This window comes from Spodoptera frugiperda, chromosome 1 (assembly GCF_023101765.2).
Source record: "Spodoptera frugiperda isolate SF20-4 chromosome 1, AGI-APGP_CSIRO_Sfru_2.0, whole genome shotgun sequence".
Lineage (NCBI taxonomy): Eukaryota > Metazoa > Arthropoda > Insecta > Lepidoptera > Noctuidae > Spodoptera > Spodoptera frugiperda.
In genome coordinates this window covers 8,427,832-8,450,313 of record NC_064212.1, presented here as the reverse complement: position 1 = coordinate 8,450,313, position 22,482 = coordinate 8,427,832, and the positions used below count along the sequence as shown (strand labels likewise).

Here is a 22,482-nt window from a genome sequence, read left to right as displayed (position 1 = left end):
CACCTCTATTTTCATTAGTACACAACCCAACAATGTTTATGTTGGACCTTAAAAAATGTATATCTATAGTGGTGGAATACAAATTTTCATTTGATCTCGTAAATAAGCTGTGCGTCTTTATTTGGTTTTGTGTAGGTAAGTAAGCAGGCCCTCGGGGCGCGCAGGTACATATTATTACATACTTTACACTTGCGTGTTTGTACAACTGGTTTATCTTTAATTATGTTGGCTCACTTAGTTATCCCTCACTTGTTTAATTTGGGATTTTGCTGACACGTGACATAATTGTTGATGATGAACTTAGGTCCTACTTGTCGCGTAAGTTAAACTCGCCCTAATTAGTTTGGTGAATAAGTTTAATAAAAACCTTTGTTAACTTTAACGCGGATTATTCAAATCGTGGCTGATAACGAAGCAGACTTGAACGGATGAAATCAGTTTCATATTTCATTAGTATGAGATATACGTTTGTAGACTACTAACTACTCAGCATACATAATAGATGTTATGTAGAAACAAGTGTCTCCGAGTGGGGCTTGGTATCTAGTTCACGTAATTCCAGACAGTTTTAAAAGGATTATTGGATGGTAACACGAAACAAGTAAGTGCTCTTTAACATGACGCCTTTTTAATCCTTATCTACACATGAAGAGTGTTGTCTTAATATAAAACAATTTGCTATCAGAAAATGTACACAATTCCGCTATTTGTTTTCGTACATAGTATCAGTGACACATGAAATAAATTCCCCATATCACGACTCAACAAAATCGTTCAGATATCGATTTATTTATTTTCCACTTTATCGTGGTTACGGCGCCTCCCGGGGCCCATCCATCACTATAAAACCGCGCAATTGTTTTAAAACACCCACATTCCAAAGCTTTATTATCACCCTTTATGAATATTAATCTATGTTATTTTTCACAAATTCAAACGCATTTTTATCTATTCCGACACGGACACGTAATCCGAGGTGACTAAATTAACTTTCAAACATTCCGTGTTAAACGTTATTCGGCTTTTATTGGGGTTGAACCATTAATCCAACTTATATATCCAGCGCCCATCAACCCTAAATACTTAGTACGAGTGGACCTTAATTTAATCAGAATTAACAACAAACTGTAATTAATCTAAAATAGAGCACGTCCAGTGTGAAGCTCTTACATATTTTTCAATATTTATATTTTATTAAAAGGTAGCCCATTTAAATGAATGAGTCACGGTTCTTTAAACAAGAGCCATTGAACCGATGTTAATACCATTCTGTGAAAACGTGAAGTTGAATAAAGGTTTTTTTCACTCATTGGGGCTTACTTCATGTCGTGTATGTTGGCAGGGTATTGATATAATATTTTAAAATGCAAAACGCAGTGGAAAGCTTACCCGTTTCCTAGTTTCGTAGTCGAGCGCGCCTGCCACGTAGATGGCGCCAGTCATGTTCTTGACGGCGAACGCGCCGCCTATGTTCCCGCTCGTGATCTCGTATCGAATACGCGACGCTGCAACAAAATAAACACCATTATATATTTACATGCAAGCGCCTCACTCTCACCCCTTCAGGATTACGTACGCACAGCGGTACTTATGTATACTACGTATTTATAGTTCACAGTGATCAATAATTCGTCAGCTTGAATTCTCGCTTTTTTACTGTCAGATATGTTAAGGAAAAAATAAATAATGTCAGTCAAGTAGAGGCGATATATAATGCTTGCACGATATTCCGCCGCAAAGAGAATAAATACTGAAACACGAGGAAACTTATCTCTACAGACACTTCCAAGTTAGAACACCAATTTCAGGCAATTCCTAGAGCTGTCGGCGAAGTATATTCGTACAATATATATTATAAGTAATATATAACTACGCTAGCTTCGAGTGTTTTGTATTTTATGCTACAATAGTGAAGGCTTATCATCACTGTGGTGGATAACATTCACCGCATAGACATTTTACTTATATATGTTTAATTGTCAAGTGGCAAGTTGAACTGTAACTTTTAATAAAGCTAGAACTTCACGGTCGGCCTCACAATGACAGCATGAAATATCATAGCTCTTTCTCGAGAACGGGTCGGTACTCCATAAATTGGGTGGAAATAAAAAAATAATATCTGAAGATCTTAACAGATTTACGGGTTCGCCCCTTGACTTGACGGAGATTCTTTTCGCTCGGTTTTATAAGATATTTGTTATTCATTTTTCGGTATCAACAACAGCTCATTATACTAAGTACTTGCGAGAAACAGGAAATTTTGCTTTGGATAATGTTACACGATTGCTTATAAACATTTGCGTGGTTGATATCGATATGTATTCATAAGGGTGCAATTACCCTCAATCAAGATCGACAAGACGTCGTAAATTTGTTGTGGGACGGAAATTTTAATGTCACGGCGTAACTGTGTTATATAGCCGAAGTGGCATTTGTCATTAGAGAAGTGTATCGCTCAAAAGGCCCACCTCAGCGCTTATTGCCGCGGCGGCGGCATTCCCTTTGTTTATTGCCCGTAAAGTCGAGGCATCCGTATGTAACTTTGTAAGTTAGTACGATGACCGCTCAAACCGCACGTTTTCCGTTTATCTTGCTTAAATAGTAATTCGATTTCCATTACTAGTAATGGTCAGGGTTGGTAGATAAGCGGTTGTAGAACTCGGAAAGGTCTGGGTCGGCCATGATTGTCAGAAGATTGCCTTCATTTCGGGTCTGGCTGTAATTTGGGAGTATTTTTGTATGGTATGTCGGGTTGGCGGTCAGTCGGTCGGATGATGCGTATTATCTCATTACGACCGCAAAGGCAATGTAAGTAGTGTGTGTAAGTAACGTAGCTTTTGAGAACTGCGAAAACTCACGAAGTTTTCTACGAAGGCAGTAGTGACTGGGTCAAATCTCTTGTGATCGAGCATCGTGCTCGAGGCGTATGCTAGCTTGCAAAATCTCAAGTTTACTTCCTCATACAAATCTTTTATGTAAAAGGGTTTGGGTATACGTAGGTAGTAAGGTAGTAAGTAAGAGTTTCCTTTAGAATTCACCTCTGTATACTCGTATACATAAACCTCCACATACAGGTCCTACAAAGGTACGTATATTTATGTGCCTATGAGCCAACCTCAGCGATGCATTTAAACAAAAGTTACACAGAGAAGTGGAGCAGGATTATGTCGGGTTTCTCGAATTAATGGGGCAGAGAATTGACTTAAGGACATCGATATATCTCCCCTGAGGAAAATTTTACCGTTTCAGGGATACACGATCTTTCCTCTTAATTGTCAAGTTAATTACATTTTCTTTATAAATGATACCATGTTTTGGCACCGTTTCGAACAAAAATTATATAATGACGTCATGCGATTTTGTTCCAGATATACATAGGTAGATGGTATAGACATTTATATGACGTAGGGCCGATTTTTCCAACGCCAGATAAATATTATCGGAGGAATAACTTTGAATATTTGACAATTCTTCTTCTTTCTTTCTTATTCTTCTATACCTTCTAAAATCTGTCAAATGTTATGTTTATTCTACAGTTAAGATTTATCTGTTGATTGATAAATCAGCCTTTGATATTATCACTAAACTAAAACAACACTATTGTTTTATTTAACTGGGATACAAGAAGGTAATGGATACAATAACAATTCATTATTTAATAGAAACACATCCCGAGCTACTATCATAATTTATGAACAAATGTACGTATATTTAAATAAATAAAATTGAACGCCAAAGGAAAAGTTTTGGAAAAGACCGAGTACTGAAATGCATACCAAATAAATAAAAACTCGTATGAAGCTAAAAACTTTGCTTTTAAAATATACAAAGCGGTTGAACGAGTTGTAAATAAATAAATATAGACCATTAACGTTTTTATGGGTATTCCAGTTAACTTTACCAGATTAAGATTAAAACATAACTATACTATTATAGAGTACATAATCGAAGTGAACGGGACGAGGTAGTTATTATGCAATTTGCCATCCCTTGCAGACTATAAGCCGACTGTAGTCCCGGCATTAATAAATAATCCGATAATTGCACATTTTTGGATATTATGGCTGCAATAGGTTGCGTTTCTGTGTGTTAACATTATTATTTGTTAATGAGAAAGTCGTATCACGAGCAACACAAGCCATAATGTGTGTAATAAAGTTAATATAATTAAGTGTGCGTTATGGCAGACGTGCGTGCGATTAGGCGGGCGGCGACGATGCTGGCTGTTGGCACCGCGTGCGCCATTCGCGCGGTACCTACTCATTATGTCGCCACCTAAACCTCGCCGTACACGAGTAATGAACGCATACTGTATTCTCAGACTAATTGGCCTATAAAGTAACACCCCTTTTCCTGCCTTTGCACGAGATTTTCGTTTTCCTTACAAACATCGCGCCCCTTAACGACCAACTTCTATTTTTAGATTACTACTTTCATTAATTTCACTGTAAGCAGAGACTGCGTCAAACCGCGGAATGAAAATAGAAACTTAAAATAAATACTATCTCAGATTTCCACCAAAGACACCAAAGTATTATTATAAAGTTGTAATGTTCACAAAAATGTTGCATTTTTTTCTCAGTGATTTTATTTATTTTATTCCATTTCAACGGAGAAACCCGAGGCCAAAGAAAATTTATTTTTCAACGTAGCTGTCCAACTTTTTTGCTTAGTAAAACAGATAGCTACAAAGTCATCTTTAATTGAATAAAAAAATAGTTCCGCTGAAATATTGCCCAAGAGGTATCTGATATTTTTGATAGGTACAAAATATTAATTAGTTGATTGATGTGGAATAAAGTGTTTGACGCAAACGCAATTAATTTTATAAACAAAATTGATTGAAATATTTCGCCCTGAAGAATTTTTTAAATCGTATTAATTACGCCTACAAATGGAAAGAAGGGACATTGTTCGAGCGTAACTTTTCAAAGAGAACAGATTAGAGTTGGACATAAAAACGTCATGGTTCGGCAAACGGTCAGGAGACCAACCACTTTTAATTGTCATTTGTCACGACGAATAAATGAAAGTCATAAATTTGGCTTGTGCCATGTCAAAATATACGATTTTCTTTCATAGAACATAGCATTCAATAAGGCGAGTACGGCGGTCGCCGCGCGGTAAATCACCCCCGCCTCGGACGTCCTTATAAGAATTTTGGTCGGGAAAAGCTACTTCTTGGCTTACCGTCTTTTTCTTAACTTCGTATAACGTACACATTCCTAGGAGAATAAAAAATATTAGCTTTCCGCACGAGATTTTCAAGGTGAAACCGAAAGCTTATTGATCATCGTAGATACGGCTCGGAGCGTTCATTTGCATAATTATTACTACAAAAGCCATAAATTATAGTTCGGAGACATTATGCGGTTTACAATTGATAATAAATCCCAAAGCAACTATGAGTTATAGCATTATCAAGTTGGAGCAAGCTGCCAGATCTTACGCGGGTACGAGATAACCAAGGTAACATAATAATGGTTGAGTTTTAGTATTTTCCTCATAATATTTAGGGTTAAAACAAGGGATCAAGGGAAGTATGTTTGGATTTTTTAATAATGCCTCGGGTATGTGATGCCGAAGTGCTTATGGGTACGCTTGGGCATCCATGAAAATAATTATACTTACTTGTGTTTAATTATCATAAATTCTCCAGAAGAATGATGGCCGTAATTAAGAAAGTAAGACTATGAGGTTCTAAAATGTTAAAAAGTAAAAAGACAAAAAGAATTAAGTTCTTTATGAAGAACAATTTACTTTAACGATGATTTTTTACTTGGCCCTCATTTGCATAAGACAACAGGTACCTGCAATTACGAATACAAGAGAATAATTTTACCTCCATACAAGCGAGATTTAGGTATGCGCCCGACAACATTGTTATATTATATAGCGAGATAAGCAGGGATATAAAAAAAGTAAAACGTCGGGATTTCTCGGCGTGTTTTCAGTTTCACGGACGGGACTAAAGGACCAAGGGTGTCATTTGGAGGGCGGAAATTGCAGGGAGACGGCCGGCGTGAGGTGTTTTAGTGAAAGTGAGGCTTCGGTCAAATGTCACCGGCAATGAGCAACGTGACCTCGCTACCTCCCTCGGGTCCACTCATTTGTCTAAAGAAGACGCTGAAACAGTTTCATGATCAGCTTTAGTGCGTGTGCACACGAGGCGCTACGCCGCGCCGCTCCGACACGCTCGCCTCCGCCGACGATCATTCACCCAGACACGGACAAAGTATTCGTGTCGGTCCTTTTGTCACACGCCGCCGTACTAATAAGAATATGGTTGCTATTTATTCCTGAGTTATGAGCCTCGGTGAAACGCACGTAAATAGGCCGCGTAGCTTTAGCAATTACTAATGTTCCGCAACTAGCTCCATTATTAAGTGCGTGACTAATGTGATTACTAATGTGTCTAATAACGGCCTGATGTGTTTACATGTGTAACGCTGTAAGCGAATTATTTACAGGCAGTTACAGTTTACGGCCGTTATCATCGCACAGCACACACATTGTGCGCCTTTATATCACTTACGTTACAAGTGAAGCAATTATATGTGCCTTAAATAACAATAAAGAGTTTAGTTTAAAATTATTATGTAATTTCGAGTGTCGTTGAAAGCCACAGCTGTATTTACTGTACGTACGGTTGTATGTTTAGATATTTCTAGATTTTATATAAATAAAATTACGAGCTCCCATTAAGCGCACATGGGGTTCTGTTTTCTTTACAGAGTAGCGTTGTATTGCGCACTATTTTTCATAAGTGCGACGTGAGGACAGAAGAAAAAGCCTGTCGGCCCGGGTTTACAATAAAAAGTTTCAGCTTTCGAGCTTGATGCTCGCATTTCATTAGGCGAGAAATGAATGCGGAAAACGGCGACATTTTTCTGCAGTATAAAACGAGCCGGTGTAATAAACGCTCAATGTATGCGGAGGATAAGCTTCACAACAAAACCCTCGATATAAATTGGAAGACGGATAGATCTAGCTCCAAATCTGGGAGACGCAGAAGATCATCTATCACAATTTATCCCAGTCCAAACAGACAATAAAAGATTGTCTCGGGCTCATTATGGCAGTATCCGAGAGGGGCGGCCCGAAAAGATTATGGTTTGTTAACTAGCCGTTAAAAAAGTAGGCACACGCTTCGACTCTAGCTTTTCCAGTGAATTTACTATTTGAATAAACATTTTTCAGCCAAATTCAATCTGCCCACTTTTTTCAAAACCGTCAATTATTTTGCGCAGCTGCGCTCCTAGTTTTAAGTGTAATTGGTATACATACAGGCATTGGGGTAGCGATTGTGATGAAACTCCCTGTTTGACCCAAAATTAAATTAGGTAGGTACGTAGGTTTACCTACTATTTTGTCAAGCATGACTTTAATATGAAACTCTTCAAGTTATTGCCTTTACTGCACGGTTGGCGTGGTGATTAGGCAACTGGCTGCCGTGCAACGCGTAGTCGGTTCGAGATCCGCACGGAACAATTTTTGTGTGATCTACAAACTGTTGTTTCGGCTCTGGGTGTCATGTGTATGTGAGTTTATAAGTTTTTTAAACGCACCCACGATATAGAAGAAAGCCATAGTGTGGAGTAACGTTAAAAAAATGGGTGTAATATCATTAAACGCTATTTGCTGTGAAAGAGTATCGATAGTCCACTAGTAAAACGGTATTTAATTAAGTTTTCAAGTTAGTTGGTGTATATTGAACATAATTCGTTGGAAGTCCGCCAGCTAGTACCGGTGTATAAAGCTAAACCAATGTTTGCAGATCCGCACTGCAATATATAACGAAGAAATGGGTTTCACATAAACAACTTTATTTAAAAACCAGAAAAACTTTTCGCTGCTTAACATATAGTTTGTTATTTTTAGTAGTTAGTAGCTTGCCACGTTTTTGATTACATTTGTCGCGTAAATTGTAAACTGTACTACAAAGAAAAAGAAAATAATAATGTCCTTAGAAGAACATATAATAAAAATGCCTTCATACTCTCATAGGTACAATTTCGTGCGAAAAAGGCGAATTACATTTTTCATACATCACATCACAATAACAATAAAACGATAATGGCAACTTTTATTTGCACGAGTAGTATGAAAGTTGTATGTACAATGAGCAGTTTGGCCACTGTTACCCATCTCTGCCATTACGTTGACAAGCATAAGGTACCTTAGTACCTATGCCCTAAGGCACAATTATCCCTGCAGCGTTTAACTTTTGATTAAAGTCACTTTGTATTGTCCAATCTGTCTTAATCCCCGTACAGACTTACAGTCTACAACTTGATTTGTGTTGTGTACCGACTTTATTTACTTTACATCCCAATATCAGTCAAATACTTGAATGTTTTACAAGTATACAATGTATGATGTATACAGTACATTACTGATTACATACATATGTGTACGTGCATTTTGAAACTCAGACAATTAACTTTTCGTGATCTGTTTTCGTATATCTTAAATATAGCCGACGTTGATTAAATGGATGACTTTATCTCGGAAAGTATCGCAGACACGCGTCTGTTGACTGTTGAGAAAGATTGAGCCAATATATCTTCGTAATATCGGGAAGCTTTGTGGGGCGCCCCGCAAATTTGGGGGAGGTTCGAAACATCGCTCAAATCCTGTTAAAATTCGGAAGACTGGATTAGCCAGTCCCATGTAAACAACGGCAATGTTATCGGATGATCAGATGGTTCGCTTGCGGGACCATTTCATACATTATTCATAAGTATTGTCTTCGCTACCCGATACAAAAGGCATATATTGTTAAAACTTACCGTTTTCAGGGATCAAGGCCCCGACCAAAAAGATATGGAATAAAACAATAGATCGCAACCCATATTTAAGTGCAACTACTTTATGGAAATTGTAATACTTGTTTTTTGTTTGAGGAAAACTAAATCTCCGCAGTAAAGGAAAGACGTTAACTCGTAGGATATAAAAATGGCGGGTTGTACCTGAACGAACTATAATACAAATATCGTAAAGTTTAGGTAATACTACGTTTGGCTTTGTTACGGGGTTCCCTTAACGAGTAATTACGTGAAATACTAATAAGGCAGTAACTGAACTTTGTGTGCGTATAATTCACGTTCCCCATGTAAATCTCAGAAGGACTCCCGGCGGAGTTTTAATAGTCCTCTAAATACCTCGGAGCCGAGGTAGGCGCCCGGAACAGTCTTGTAATTTGCTCGCTAGCTCCACTTCGGAAAATATGCCTACTTGAAATAACCGTACGTTTACATTTACATTCTTAAATAATGTACCTAAGCCGAAGCATTAGTACTCGTTTTCTCCCTATTCGTCGGATCGCGGAGTAGGCCAGAAGGGTGCGCTGCCGCTGCGGCTTATGTTTTTATGTCGCGTTCCTCTACGTTAATGTTAACGTTGAAATATTAAGTAATGAAAGGATGAAAAATATATTCACAAAGAAAAACAAAAAGGGTGCTTTTTTACTCCGGAAGGCAAATTTCGATGAAAATATATTTACATAATATTTATCCAAGTTTTCTCGGTTCGTTAACATAAGCTAGTGCCGCTTCATTAAATTTCTCGTAAGTTTTTATGACATAACAACGTGCCAGCGGGTCAGCGGAAACGAATATAGTTCTGATAAATCAGATACCTACGGCCATTGAAGTTAGTACCTAGTGCCAAAGAATGGAAACTAAAACCTAAATCATAAAAGATCGCGTGTAGGGAGCTATTTAAATTCAGGCGAGATGTGTGAAGGAAAGCTTGCGTGATTTATGTAGGCTTCGGGGCGGTGCTATTGTAAAAGTTTAAATATGTGCGGGCCAACAGCGGCGTCTGCTGGCCGTGACGGCCGCGTTATCAGCAGCTAACGCGTGCCCGCCACGACGCGCGTCGCCCGCGCCGACGACGTGACTCCATTTAACTTTGGAACCATCTGACGCGATGGTAATCCGCACCCTCGACACCCGGTCATATGTGCCTAGTCAACTATTCATCAGGAACCAACACATCGAATATTAATGCCATTGTAATATTCATCAAAATCCAACATGCCAATATAATATTGCGAGTTTTACCTAAATAAATCTTTACTTACAAACTTTTCCATGACATTTTTATGTTCCGTGAAGTGCCTAATCCGGCTATAATGTATAAAGATAGTTTATACATACATGAATCATTTACAGTCCCATGGAATTCAATTGAGGGCAATATCCACGGTGGAATAACAATTGGCTTCCGTAGGTACATTTGAGAGGCAAGGCGGGCCGCGGCGCCGGGCGGTGGTCGGCGCGAGGCGCGAGTGCCACATCGCCACTGAATAATTCACGACCATTGAAGTGTTTAGGCGTGTGCGCAAACACCGTTGTATTCATTTAACATTAATATTATTGTCGCACTCGCAGTACAGTCCTGTGGTATCACGAGATATTGTTTCTCTCGTCGCGGCGGTAAACAAGCACTGATTACAATACAATACACTCCCTCGCAGTAATAAACTAACACTCGTGTAAAACGTAAACAGATAAGAAACGGATTACTTTTTGTTTTCTATTGTGAGTTTTATTCGAGTAACCTGTTTTTATGCTTGTTTTTATTTTATATTTACTCCTAACATACGTAATTGCGTTTCGTCTTAGCCGAAAAATAAAGTAATTGTATCAATTTTTTTGCGTGTATCATTTTCTTTACGAAGAATTATTTCATTTTGGTATAAATTGAATATTGAATTTATCAAATTGATTGTACTGTTTTAATTACAATACTACAACAGGTTAGATTTACATGACTTGCTGATCGTGAATGAAACCAACGTTGGGCTGCGGCCGCTTCACTGGCAAACAACAAAGGGAAACGTGCAAAGCCTGTCACTATGTGTGTACTTTGTGTTTATGTACTCATAGTGTATTTGTGTCAGTGTTTTAGTGGGTTTGTGCAGCTGTAACTATTTTGTTCCAACATACAAGTATGACGATAAAAACCTTAAGAGCCGTGTACGTATAACTCACACCTAAACAAACGCTGGTTAAATGTAAAGGATGAATGAGAAAGTTCATAAAGCTGGCCATTTATCTACCCCTCTCGTCCTAAATTATACAGCATTATTCTTTTCAAAACAAGTGTAGCGGCGAAATGTCGTCACACTTTTTATCGCGGCACTGTGGCACGTTGGGCACGGCGGGATTATGCGCGGGACTTACAAAATATCTTGCTCAGTACGGCCTGTCCGAATTTATGCGGTTATAAATTGTTGGCATGAAACAATGTGTGAGCGCTGTGACTCGGCCGTGCACATTACGCCTATCGGCCTGGAATCTGAATGCGGATACAATCGTTCGGCCTCATACGAATTATCTCGGTGAGCGACACCGAATCCCCAAAGCACGAGAGCGCCATCAAATATGCATATAATAATGTATGTTATCGGTATTAATACTGTCATCAGCGCGCTCCGCACGGTTTCATCCATCAATTTAATCTGTTCGGACAGGTGTCCTCGCCGAGTGATGAATTTAGCGCCGTACACTAATATTATAAGATGCTGAAGTTAATACACGAGCAGAAAGTAGGCTCGCGTCTACATTAACGAGTTTCGTGTTACCTTCTAAAAACCCAAACTACAAACTCAATTAATGGGGCAAAACTTTTAAAAAACTCCGTTCCTTAATTTAATATATCAATTTATAACAAAAATTATGTTGCCTACAGTGGAACAACAATTTATCTTAAAATAAAAGATTGTGTTTCATTTCACTCCTAAGAAATTATTCAATAAACAAGTTGTTTGTTGTGTAAACCTGTTCATTAAGAAAATAGGCTAAGAACAAAACAGAAATCTTTTATAAGAAGCTAACAATTTCTATCCATTGTTTTATGCACAGAGGTGGTTGCAAAATGGCGAAGCGGCCGCACATCAAAGACAACAAAAATCTAAAGAGAATGCGAAAAGAAAACTTCCAAAACAAAGCTAATAAAACGATAAAAACAGCGGTGAATTTGTAAGAGGGCGAAGCAAAGGTCTTCTGAAACAATGTGACTCGCTAAGCAAGCCTCTCGCGGGCTTGATTGCGCCACCAGAAACATTTCAGACAGATCCAACAACTTTTTTGTTCCCACTTTTTGTGTAAAAATATACAAGAGTTCGGTCGCGGTCTCCCTTATCTACTTTGTATTTTCATTTAGCCAAAGTAACCCATTCTACCTGATTTCCCACTTGGGTATAACTACCCCTACTATACTTTTCTGCAAAATTCGCATTTTAGGCACGCAAGAATAGAAATTTTACATTCAGGGCAGGGACAGCAGCAGTATCAACACACATACATATTTCTTGAGTGAATGGATATGAATTTATAAGCAAACAAGATTCGAAAATTACGTGTATCGAGTAGTTTTGCATTCCGAATGGAACGCAAAGTAACACGAAATGCATGGAAAGAGCTCCGCTGTTGAATATTTTTAAAGACTGGGTAAACATTCGTTACTTTTCTTTTGAAGAGTGCGAGGAATAATATGGTATGCTACGGATACTCGAGTTTAAACGTTTGTTTACGTTGAAAGCGCGGCGTGCGGAGTGGCTGGGTGCCGGGTGGATGTTCCTGCACACGTAATGAACGTTGGTCTTAAGTTGTTAACGAGAGTAAGTTCCCCGTGCGACCGCAGGAACGCATCGCTACGTACTTTGTACGAGCACTCCTCGAGCTCGCTCAGCACATCCCATACTTGCCAACTTAAACCGATTTATTATTTCAATTCCTTCAAATATTTTACTTCATAATTAATTTAGGATGTGAAACAGGAAACTCTGCCGAAACTTTGTTTAATAAGTAAACGATGGCAACTTGGAAGCAAGCAATCTTTCAGCGCTTTATATTTTATGAGCAAATAATTGGTCGTATTTAAGATGTTTTTGTTCTCACCTCCGGGCGACTTCAACTGTTAATCTCATAATTTATTTTACGAAAACTGGTATTTTATTATAATTATTCTAAAATGATCAATACTTTATTTCCAAAGACTGTTATGGGTTTAATGGGTTGTGATTAATATTAATTAAACTGAATAATCGGTATCGAGCTACGTCCGACCGTGTTTAAACATTGAACTATAACTCATTGGCGGACCGTGTACAAAAGTAAACCAATTGTATTCATAACATTTTTTAAAATGTGTAAAGGTGTTGTATTCAACTGCTTTAATAAATACACACATATATCAGTAAGATTAACGCGAACTATAAAATATAAAATAAAAGAGAATATTTTATAAAATCTATTGTCTCTATTCAGCAGAGAATCGAAAAATCTGTTCTGCGTGTTAACATTTCAACAAAGGAAGTTTATTTGCATACATTCATACTTTACAATGGTATGTTTCATCTATTTTAGGCAATAACTATTGGAGTTGAATCGTTTCGGTGTGCATAAAAATATTCGTTTAAAAAGTAGTCCGCGTACAATAAATATTCAAATCTAATTGAATGTGTTACATGGTGTGGCAAAAATTTGACTAGTTTACATAAACCGATCCTGATCAAGCATCATACTATTCAAATATGTGTATATATGTACTGCACTTCTCTTTGATCAAAGGATAATTGCATTTAAAACGTGACCTGCATACATTGCAGTTTACAAGATAGCTCTTGTTCTTTATTTATGCATTTCGTGAACTGCTATCGAAAATCGTATTAATGTCTGTGCGAGTTCGCCAGATTGCGCGATGTTCGCTTTTAATTAGTTTCTGTCGAAGTCTATTCGATGCTAGCGCAGCGCCTCTCAAAGAAATTACCGAGCATCGGAGCGGACTATTGAGCCTCACTAGGAAAAATAGCTCACAAAGGAGAAAAACTGAGTAGTCAAGTATCTACCGTTGTCTACTTGCAAGTTTTCGTCGCATTCAGACAACATCGAGAAACTCTATTAGGTACCTGCTCTTGCTTCAAACAAGGCAATTAGCAACAAAAACAAACATGTTTCGTTGCATTTACCAACTACGTGATTTTATTATCACAAGTGCCCAACAAAGTAAAACTAATTTTCAACACGTAGAGGTTCTATATTGGATTACATCCGCGTTAGTCTTTGGGTCGGTGAAACGGCAAATATCTAAGTATTTTCTGGAACAAATCACAAGGAATTGGATTAATGCCGGTTGCGAGTCTGGCTGACACGGCGGGGCGGTCAATATTCAAATTTCCTCTCAAGGTACGGAAGCCATTGGAACAAATAATCTGAGAAATATACTCCGTGACTTATCCTTGCTGAGTTGATGTTTCTAGTATTGCCTAGTACTTACATTTTTGTAACAATTAAGTGTTATTATCACATGCATGGCGACGTATCGTGATTGCAAGCATTGTTTTTATTTAAATTGCAAAAATTATAGCTTGGATTAAATTGTCGCTCCAAATGAAATTACAGTTTGTTAACGTCCGAAATGATAATTCGAACTCATTGAACATGAAACGTGTAAATGCAGTGTACAGTGTACACTACAAATGACATTATATGCCGTAGTGTGATCTTGATTACACGGTTGTGGTTGACGCGGCCGCTTATCTGTTTGGAGTGTAGATACTGTGGCTCAAATGTCACATCTACTCGGCCCTTTTACACTCTAGATGTGCGTCCGGGTACTCCACGCTTAATAAGTATTGATAGTGACTTAATTTGATTGTACTGCATACGAAGATTGAGGTTGTATGTAGGAAACCGTTGATAAATTATGTAGTCTATTTGATCTTGACGGTGTCAAGGAAGCTTTGATCGATGAAGAGTGACTTGTGACGTGGTGTCAAAACCCATACGCCGTGTCTTATTTGAACATGTTTGATGATATTGAAGCTTAAGTTTTGACAGGTTGGATAAAACTCACAGCGGAGGCATATACTCGTACGTATCGACTTTTGTAGGTACCTATGTATTAATGTAGGCATATACGCGAATTAAACCATTAAGCATACTCCCAATTATTAATACATAAGTTATTACCACGAATACGTTAATACTAAAGCAACTCATTACTATGATAATTTGGAATGGGAACATAAAAAGAGATTAATTGGACACTGCTGCCGTCCAGAACTGTAAAATTCGCGATTGTGTCGGCCAGTGACAGTATAAATGGGGAAATAGGTAAGAGCTGTGTAAATGCTTTGCGTAGAATAAAGGCTGGGTGCGTTATGAATGTGCAGGACAATATACCGGGCTGCCCGGGTGTTAGTGCTGCGGCAATAAGCAGTAGCAGGACAATTTGCGCCACGTGCTCCACTCGCGCACACTCACGATAAATCTGTCCACCGTTTTAAAATAACCCAAAAACATGAACATTTCTATGAATTTTGCCAAATTACAATGTTAAAAAGTACATAAAATGCGACGTGGCGGCGGCAGTTGTCCTCGTTTAATATCTAAAACCATAATTATGGATATAAAATGTCCAGTAAAATACATAATTTAATGCGTTCCCTCGGTGCTTTATTGAGATATCTATTTTGATTATCGTCAGGCTTAATGACGCGACGTAAATTATATAGTTTTATCCGCAAAAAGAATTTGGTGGTTTATACACGAGCACAAAATAAATATTGAATCATGATTTCAAAGTTTCAAATGGAAACATTTTATATTCATACGCTCCGTGTCGTTTCATTCCGACAGAAAAGGAATTATTATTTTATTTTCTATATTTGAATTTTATTTAGTACAAAATTTTGCGGTATTTGTCGTAGAACCGCTGGAGTACAAGAGTAATAATAATTGTATTTAGATATAAAATTACAATATCTTCAATAGGTAATTGAAAGGAGAATTATACGTCCATAATTATACGGTAACTCTTGTAAAAGAATACGATCCGACCGTATCGATAGATAATAAGGAGTAAAATTCTCAGACCTACAACGATGCCTTATTTTTTTACGGGGAAAGAAACCATTTCTTTCTCATAAATATAAATAACAATTTTTTAGAAAAATATTTTAGGCGAAAAAATATACGAATGTGTTTGATGTTTGTGTATCCACAAACATAATAAAGAATCGTACTGGAATAGAGCTTTCCTATTTCCAATCGCACAAAATACGTAAGTAATATGGTTATTTTCAACGTAACCGAATCGGTTTTAATTCCAAATCCGCACGATCTCCTGACTCACATAAACCACCACGTTCGCTGATTTATTGGACACTTAAACCAATGTCCCTCGTACAACTCAAGTATTTTAAAGCGAAGCGTACAAACAATTTATCTGATTTATTATGAAACGTACCCATAAATACTTGCTATCCCATGATCGGCACTTTCAATATGAATGGTGACGTGCAACCTACCCTATAGCCTCCTTTAATTCAATAGGAAATCAGTGAGAAAGTAATTTTGTCTAAGAATTATTCAATCTCTTTAAAAGCTTTCATAACAGTATTTCCGTGTATAAACGAGAACCGTTTTGTGGGCAATGAATTTAAAATCGAGTTTTACAAATTACTCAAAGCGGACGGTATGACCGTTCCGATTTCACGATCCATTGAGCCACTGCCGAGACAGTCGGGACGTTCTAGGGTTTATGGCAAAGAAACGAAAATGGACAATGTAACGAGGCCGGTGTCGGATCGGGATGCAAATTAATACGCGCCTCTGGATCGAGCACATGAATATGCATGGATGGTCCGCTCGTTCCGGAATAATATCCGAGTGGCCGGGACAGGGTCCGACGCGCGCGCCGCCCGCGCCGGACACCGCGCGCCCGCCCCGCCCCGCCGCCCCGCCGCGAGCCACAGCCATGCAGATTACCCCAACACCATCAAATTACCGAAGCAATGTTCAAACTAAGGATCGCCGAATCACGACACTGCGATACAATATCGTAGCACGCTATAACAACAATATAATTATTAGTATCTATTAAAGTCTTTTGTCCTGCAGGCCAACGTCATAATATAAATCATGAGCGGTATTGCGCTATGGAAAATAGAAGCGCGTGCTTATGTTAATACTGTGCAATATTTTGTGGTCTCTACAAAGTCCACGCAGTCACCGACACAATAACTGCACTAAGCTATCTCTCTATTACTGAGCTTAAATTATAATAAATTTTATTAATATCGGAAAACGTATTTCTGTAAAATATAAGCGTGCGCGTGTTGACGGCAGGCAGGGCATAATGCTCGTAAAAGAAGATAACTTCCTGTTTTTAGGATTTTCAGCATTCACTTTGAAACAGCTCAAACGCATTCAGACGTAGATACTCTTAAAAGTGTACTTATTATTGAAACTTGGCATCTTTCCACTTTACCTAAATATTGCTGCGTGGTACAATTGTAAGTAATAACAATTTAGGGAAAGTATGGTGTGCCAAAAAAAGTAAAGCTTATTTTCTGAGACGTTATTAAAATTCATGGATATAACGAGTGAACAAGTTTGGGCATTGGGAGTTAATTGGGGTTGAGACGTGATAGTACATCGTGCGCTGAGTCCGCGGAACCAGGATGATTAAGAGGTGCGGCGTGGGTCGCGTGGCGGCCCGCCAGCGTCAGCGAATATGCCATCTCGGCTGTTATCACGTCGTGTAACTGCGGCGCCGGCATTCCACCGTGTCACGATTTGCTCGGCATTCCCCGCGCGACTGCTCGGCGCTCCCCCGCCGCAGAACAGGTGTTGTACTTTATAGCAGTTTACACCATTCATTACTTACACTGACGGTGTACTCGGAATGGTTTTTGCGACAACACTGCGGTTAACGTAGCAACTCTGTTTTATTGTTTTCGTGCTCGTCTAATGTCTGTTGAATGCACTATTAAGTTAGATAAACGGTGTGCAGGAAATGCCAGAATTAATGACCAGCTGTAAGCTCTTGTGTCAAGTAAACATCAACATAAATACATGTCTTCAGTTCTTGTGTAGGTATGCATAACCAATGTGGTATAAAAAGTGAAATGAATTATTCGTGGTGACAGGTAAAAGTTTCATATTTCAATTAACTGGATCGACAGGACGGTGAGGTGTATGATTAGTCCGGCGGGATCGTGTGGCCGTCGGCGGAAATGAACGATTTGACGTCGCCGACTCAATTACCGGTAAACTATGGCAACTTTACCAGATCCTTGGCAACTTTACCATACTATAGGTATTCGGTATAAACTCATTTATCTAAAAATCTACCCACTAGAATTCTGTTTTGTAATAGTAGTATTTTTTAGACTTTAAAAGGAAATATTTACTATATTTTGCGTAGACGTAAGACTGCTATTATGCCAGTAATGGCCGTCACAGTGTAGTGCGTGAAAATGTGCTAAAAGTTAGTAGTTCCTAAATTGTGCTCACAGAGCCTAAATTATTTGTCACAGGTGAGTGAAATTTTGATCTTGTATGTATAATATAGTTGGGATTACTGTTGTAATGTCAGCAATTGCTTTTTCTTAAATTTATTGATAAATAATCGCTTCGGTAATGTTGACACAGGTTAGGTAAAGTTGCCACGGCCTGCTTTGTGGCAACTTTACCTACAGTTAGGGTTGGCAATAAATGTTTTTTTCCTTGTTTGTGTGTATGTAACCATTTTCGAATACCTAAATTTCCCAGTATAATAGTGAATATCCTGGATGATAAGTTATAATGTATTTAATAATACCTTTTGTTTTAGAGCCAAAATGGCTCACATGAAACAAAACCGCAGAAAACTCGGAGCTAGACAATATAAAAAGTATACGAAAGTAATGTTAAAATTAGCTATGGAGATAGAGAAGCCAAAAAATTAAAAAGTCAAAAGATTAAACATTATTTTGTAGCCTTTTTTACAATTTTAAACATAAATACTTAAAATTTTAGAACTTAATTTAGTTTAAAAGGGAACAATATTTTTGTCAGATATTTATGCTTTTTTTTTACTTTAGGTTTAAGGTTTATAATTTTTTTTTTAAATATACATGTCATAAAAAAAATTCTCATTTTTTGACAACCCCGAGCGTAACAAATTATTTGTATGTAAATTACGATGAAACCCGTGGCAACTATACCTACTGTCTGTGTAGCCGTTATCTTTATAGATTTCCTCATATTGTTTGCATTATAATACGAAGAGGTCCTAGATGAAGCCCTTTGTACCTCAACAACTCTTTAATATGCAATACACGATGAATACGGCGCGTAGGTAAAGTTGCCAAAAATTTGGTATCTTTACCCATGTTGTTTTTTCTTTACTACGGCTAAAGTAAGCGTTTGTATATAATGACGATTACAGTAAAGTGAGCCAGATAGACTACAATTCTAAATATATAGTTTTGGTTTCTATGCGTCTTATGGTTAAAAATATATTTCGATTTTTGTTCCAAAATATGGTAAAGTTGCCATGTTTTACGGTACCGACACCGGTAGAATTACTCATATCCCGGCCGACTCGCTAATCTCTATCACCTGCCGTTAACTCCACTAGTCGAACCTAACTAATTAAACTACGCACTAACTACAAATACAATGACATTAATTAGACATGAGATAAGGTTATCAAATCCCGGGTTAAATAACGATCTAAATTTTATATAATCGAGGTATGAAATAGAGATAGTTAACGATAAGATTTCAATTAATTTGTCGTAAAAGCGCACTGCTTCAATAAAAGTTCTTTTTTCAGAGAGCGTGGCGCGCCGGAGGTGAGCTCTATCTGCCTTCAGTATTCATTACTCTTCGACTCTACACATGCCGATGTTCGGTTTAATTAGTTTTTGTTCGACGATCAGCGATCTACCCGCCTTTAAAGGAACGGGAAATTTAGCAGTCGCAAACTTCGCCAAAGCCAAATCAACCGATTTCTTATTCAAACTTTTTATATTCTTTCAAATTATTATTCACCGATATTGAATAAGAAAACAATTCATCGAACAGACTTCAACTTTTTTTGATAATCATAATAGGAATTAAAGGTAGAACGATAAATTCGAACATAACTTTAGGAATTGAAAGCAATAAAAGCAGGCATAAGATTTTATATTTATTACGAAAAATAGGAAGAGGAGTTTGTGGGAAAAAATATGTAAAACGGTGAGATGCGCGTAGAAAACAAACATGGCGCCGCGCGTCGCGCTCGGCGCTCCTACAGTGATTTATTGTTTAACACCGATGTAATAACATTTCACACAAACATAACTGCTGGAATTCCATTCGGTGATAGGTAATCACAGTTTTATTACAATATGCAAAGTTTTTCCAGAAAAAGTTTCGTTAGTTTTTTCTTGAACTTCTACAATGTTTTGAAAGGTAGTAAAGAAAGCAGTTTCCTACATATAATAGATAAGTTAATTTATTTTTGCACATCACCTACAGCTTTCGCTTAATGACCTCATAGTAAATCGATGAGTTAATTAATAAAGTGACGTCACGACAGGACTAACATGGCGGCAGCAATGGCGGCAAGTTGGCAAGGCGTATCGGACCGGTCGCACATGAATAATTAGGCGGCAAGTCGGGCCCATTCGCCGCCGTTAAAAAGAATTATTTCGGCTAATGTTCGTCTCGACGGTTGGCGGGCCCGGCTAGTAATTTGTCACAGCCCACAACTGTGGAGATGTTTATTCAAACGAGGAGATTTTATTGCAACGACATAAATCTTCGGGCCAACGAGAGATGGAAGTGACATGGAGTCGTAACCGCGCGACAATGTGCTTTTTGCGTCCGTTTTTGCTTCCCGACCCTCATATTACAATCACATGTATTAATAATTTCTACATTAACATTCCTCATATCGTAAATATTCCTATTTCTTCTCCTTTCTATGCTCAGACGTCTATGCTTACTTTAGGGAATTATATTTACGTTTCACGAGAGAGCTTTATGAATCACTTAACATATACATACATACACATACACAGCTATAAACTACTGTCCAAACTTTGCTAACCAGTAACTATTAAAATTAGGAACTTTTCACACAAAACCCAGTGCAACCCTTGTTAAATTAACATTGGATTTGAAATGTGTATTATGACGAGCGTTGCGTATTAAGCAAGTTATTCATTCAGCTGACCATGAGAGGTGCGGCCGCGGATGAGCACAACCGCACAACATGTCGTTATCATGTCGGACATTAATAAAACTCTATCCGGCATTTCTAACGAGCATGCCACAAACTTCGCCCGCGGGGAAATATTCAAATGCTGGACGAGAGAAGGGAGAGTGCTCACAGCGCATATTGACGCGACTAATTATCGCGCTACGAAGATCGCCCGCAGACTACTGTCTAAGTGCTGTTTGTAAGTCATGTCGGCCATACCATATTTTCCCAAGACATGGTTGTATTTTTATGCAAATTACAACCAGCCAGCCATACCGACCCAAGGAATTTTCTAAAAATATTTTACATCGGTACGGCGTCATAAACTTTTCACGAACATAAAAACCTCGATAACGGCATCGTACTGCGCCTATCTGCCAACTAATGAACATTGAAAGCACATTTGTATATTTCCTTTCGACAAAGAATTCCAATAAGTCACAGACGGCTTTTAATCCGGAATATCCGATTAGTTTTCGGCGAACTGGGGGTCTTTAAATCTTGGGCCCTGAATTAATCGACTGTTCCATGACTCTAATTACCGAGATAATGGTTCTGAGGTTTCAACATCTCGATAATAAATACACAGAGAACACTATCCTTGAATAAGGACCACACTGATAAGCGTTAACACTGGGGCTCCTATATAAATAATATCACAAGATATGACTAGATTTACTCTGAAAGTTGTTTCCAAAGTACACATTGAAACTGTAGTTTCTTATGTATTTAAACAAAGGCAGTCTGTTCTCGTTTATCTAATTTTTAGATAAACAAAACTTGTCGAGTATCTCTGCACTCGTTGGCTAGTTAGTTTATATGTGCGTTTACTTAACTAGTGAACCGATATCGACGGAATTTGGCACAGAGCTCAAACATTCGGACTGAGGGATATACGATAACTTTTTTATATCCATAATAGCTTAGTTTTACAGGCAGACCAATTAAGGTTCGACGTAGAACTAGAGCGGTATAACAGCGCAAGTTAGTTTCACAAAATATCGAAACTGACGTTTGTTTACATTTCACATACCGCCGGGATTACCAAAAGCCGTCAATCCAGTATATGAGAATATTTCAATTAAACATTTATGCCAATCCTCGTCAAATGATAAACAGGTTGATGTTTTATTCAGTACATTGCCTAATCACATAAATAAAGATTACTCCAGAATCTGCTTAAATTACAAATTATTTGAGTAACGAGAAGGATACTACAGTTCTATAATGATTAAGTAATTAAACTACAAATAATACATAATGCATTTCGTTGTCTAAATTCACCAAAAGTGTCAAGGAGAATTGGAATATCAATTTGCAGAAAATAAAACAGTAACACGAAATTACCAATGAATAAAAAAGCAGCAGTAGGTACCCACGTACATACGTTATAAGCTTATCGCACATATCAATCGGATCTTACCTATTCATGAACGACAAAAGCTG

General features: G+C 37.9%; 1 protein-coding gene across 9 annotated transcripts in view; it reads right to left on the bottom strand.

The window, feature by feature from the left end:
* LOC118273138 (neural-cadherin) overlaps positions 1-22,482 on the bottom strand; it is a 281,396-nt gene that overhangs the window by 17,504 nt on the left and 241,410 nt on the right. For all 9 annotated transcript variants that reach the window (XR_007705726.1, XM_035589941.2, XM_050696780.1 and 6 more), the window contains one exon: positions 1,390-1,505. Coding sequence is in view for 8 of the 9 variants with exons in the window: in XM_035589941.2 (XP_035445834.1) it covers positions 1,390-1,505 (116 nt within the window). In the remaining variant the exon portion in view is untranslated. The remainder of the gene's footprint in view (positions 1-1,389; positions 1,506-22,482) is intronic.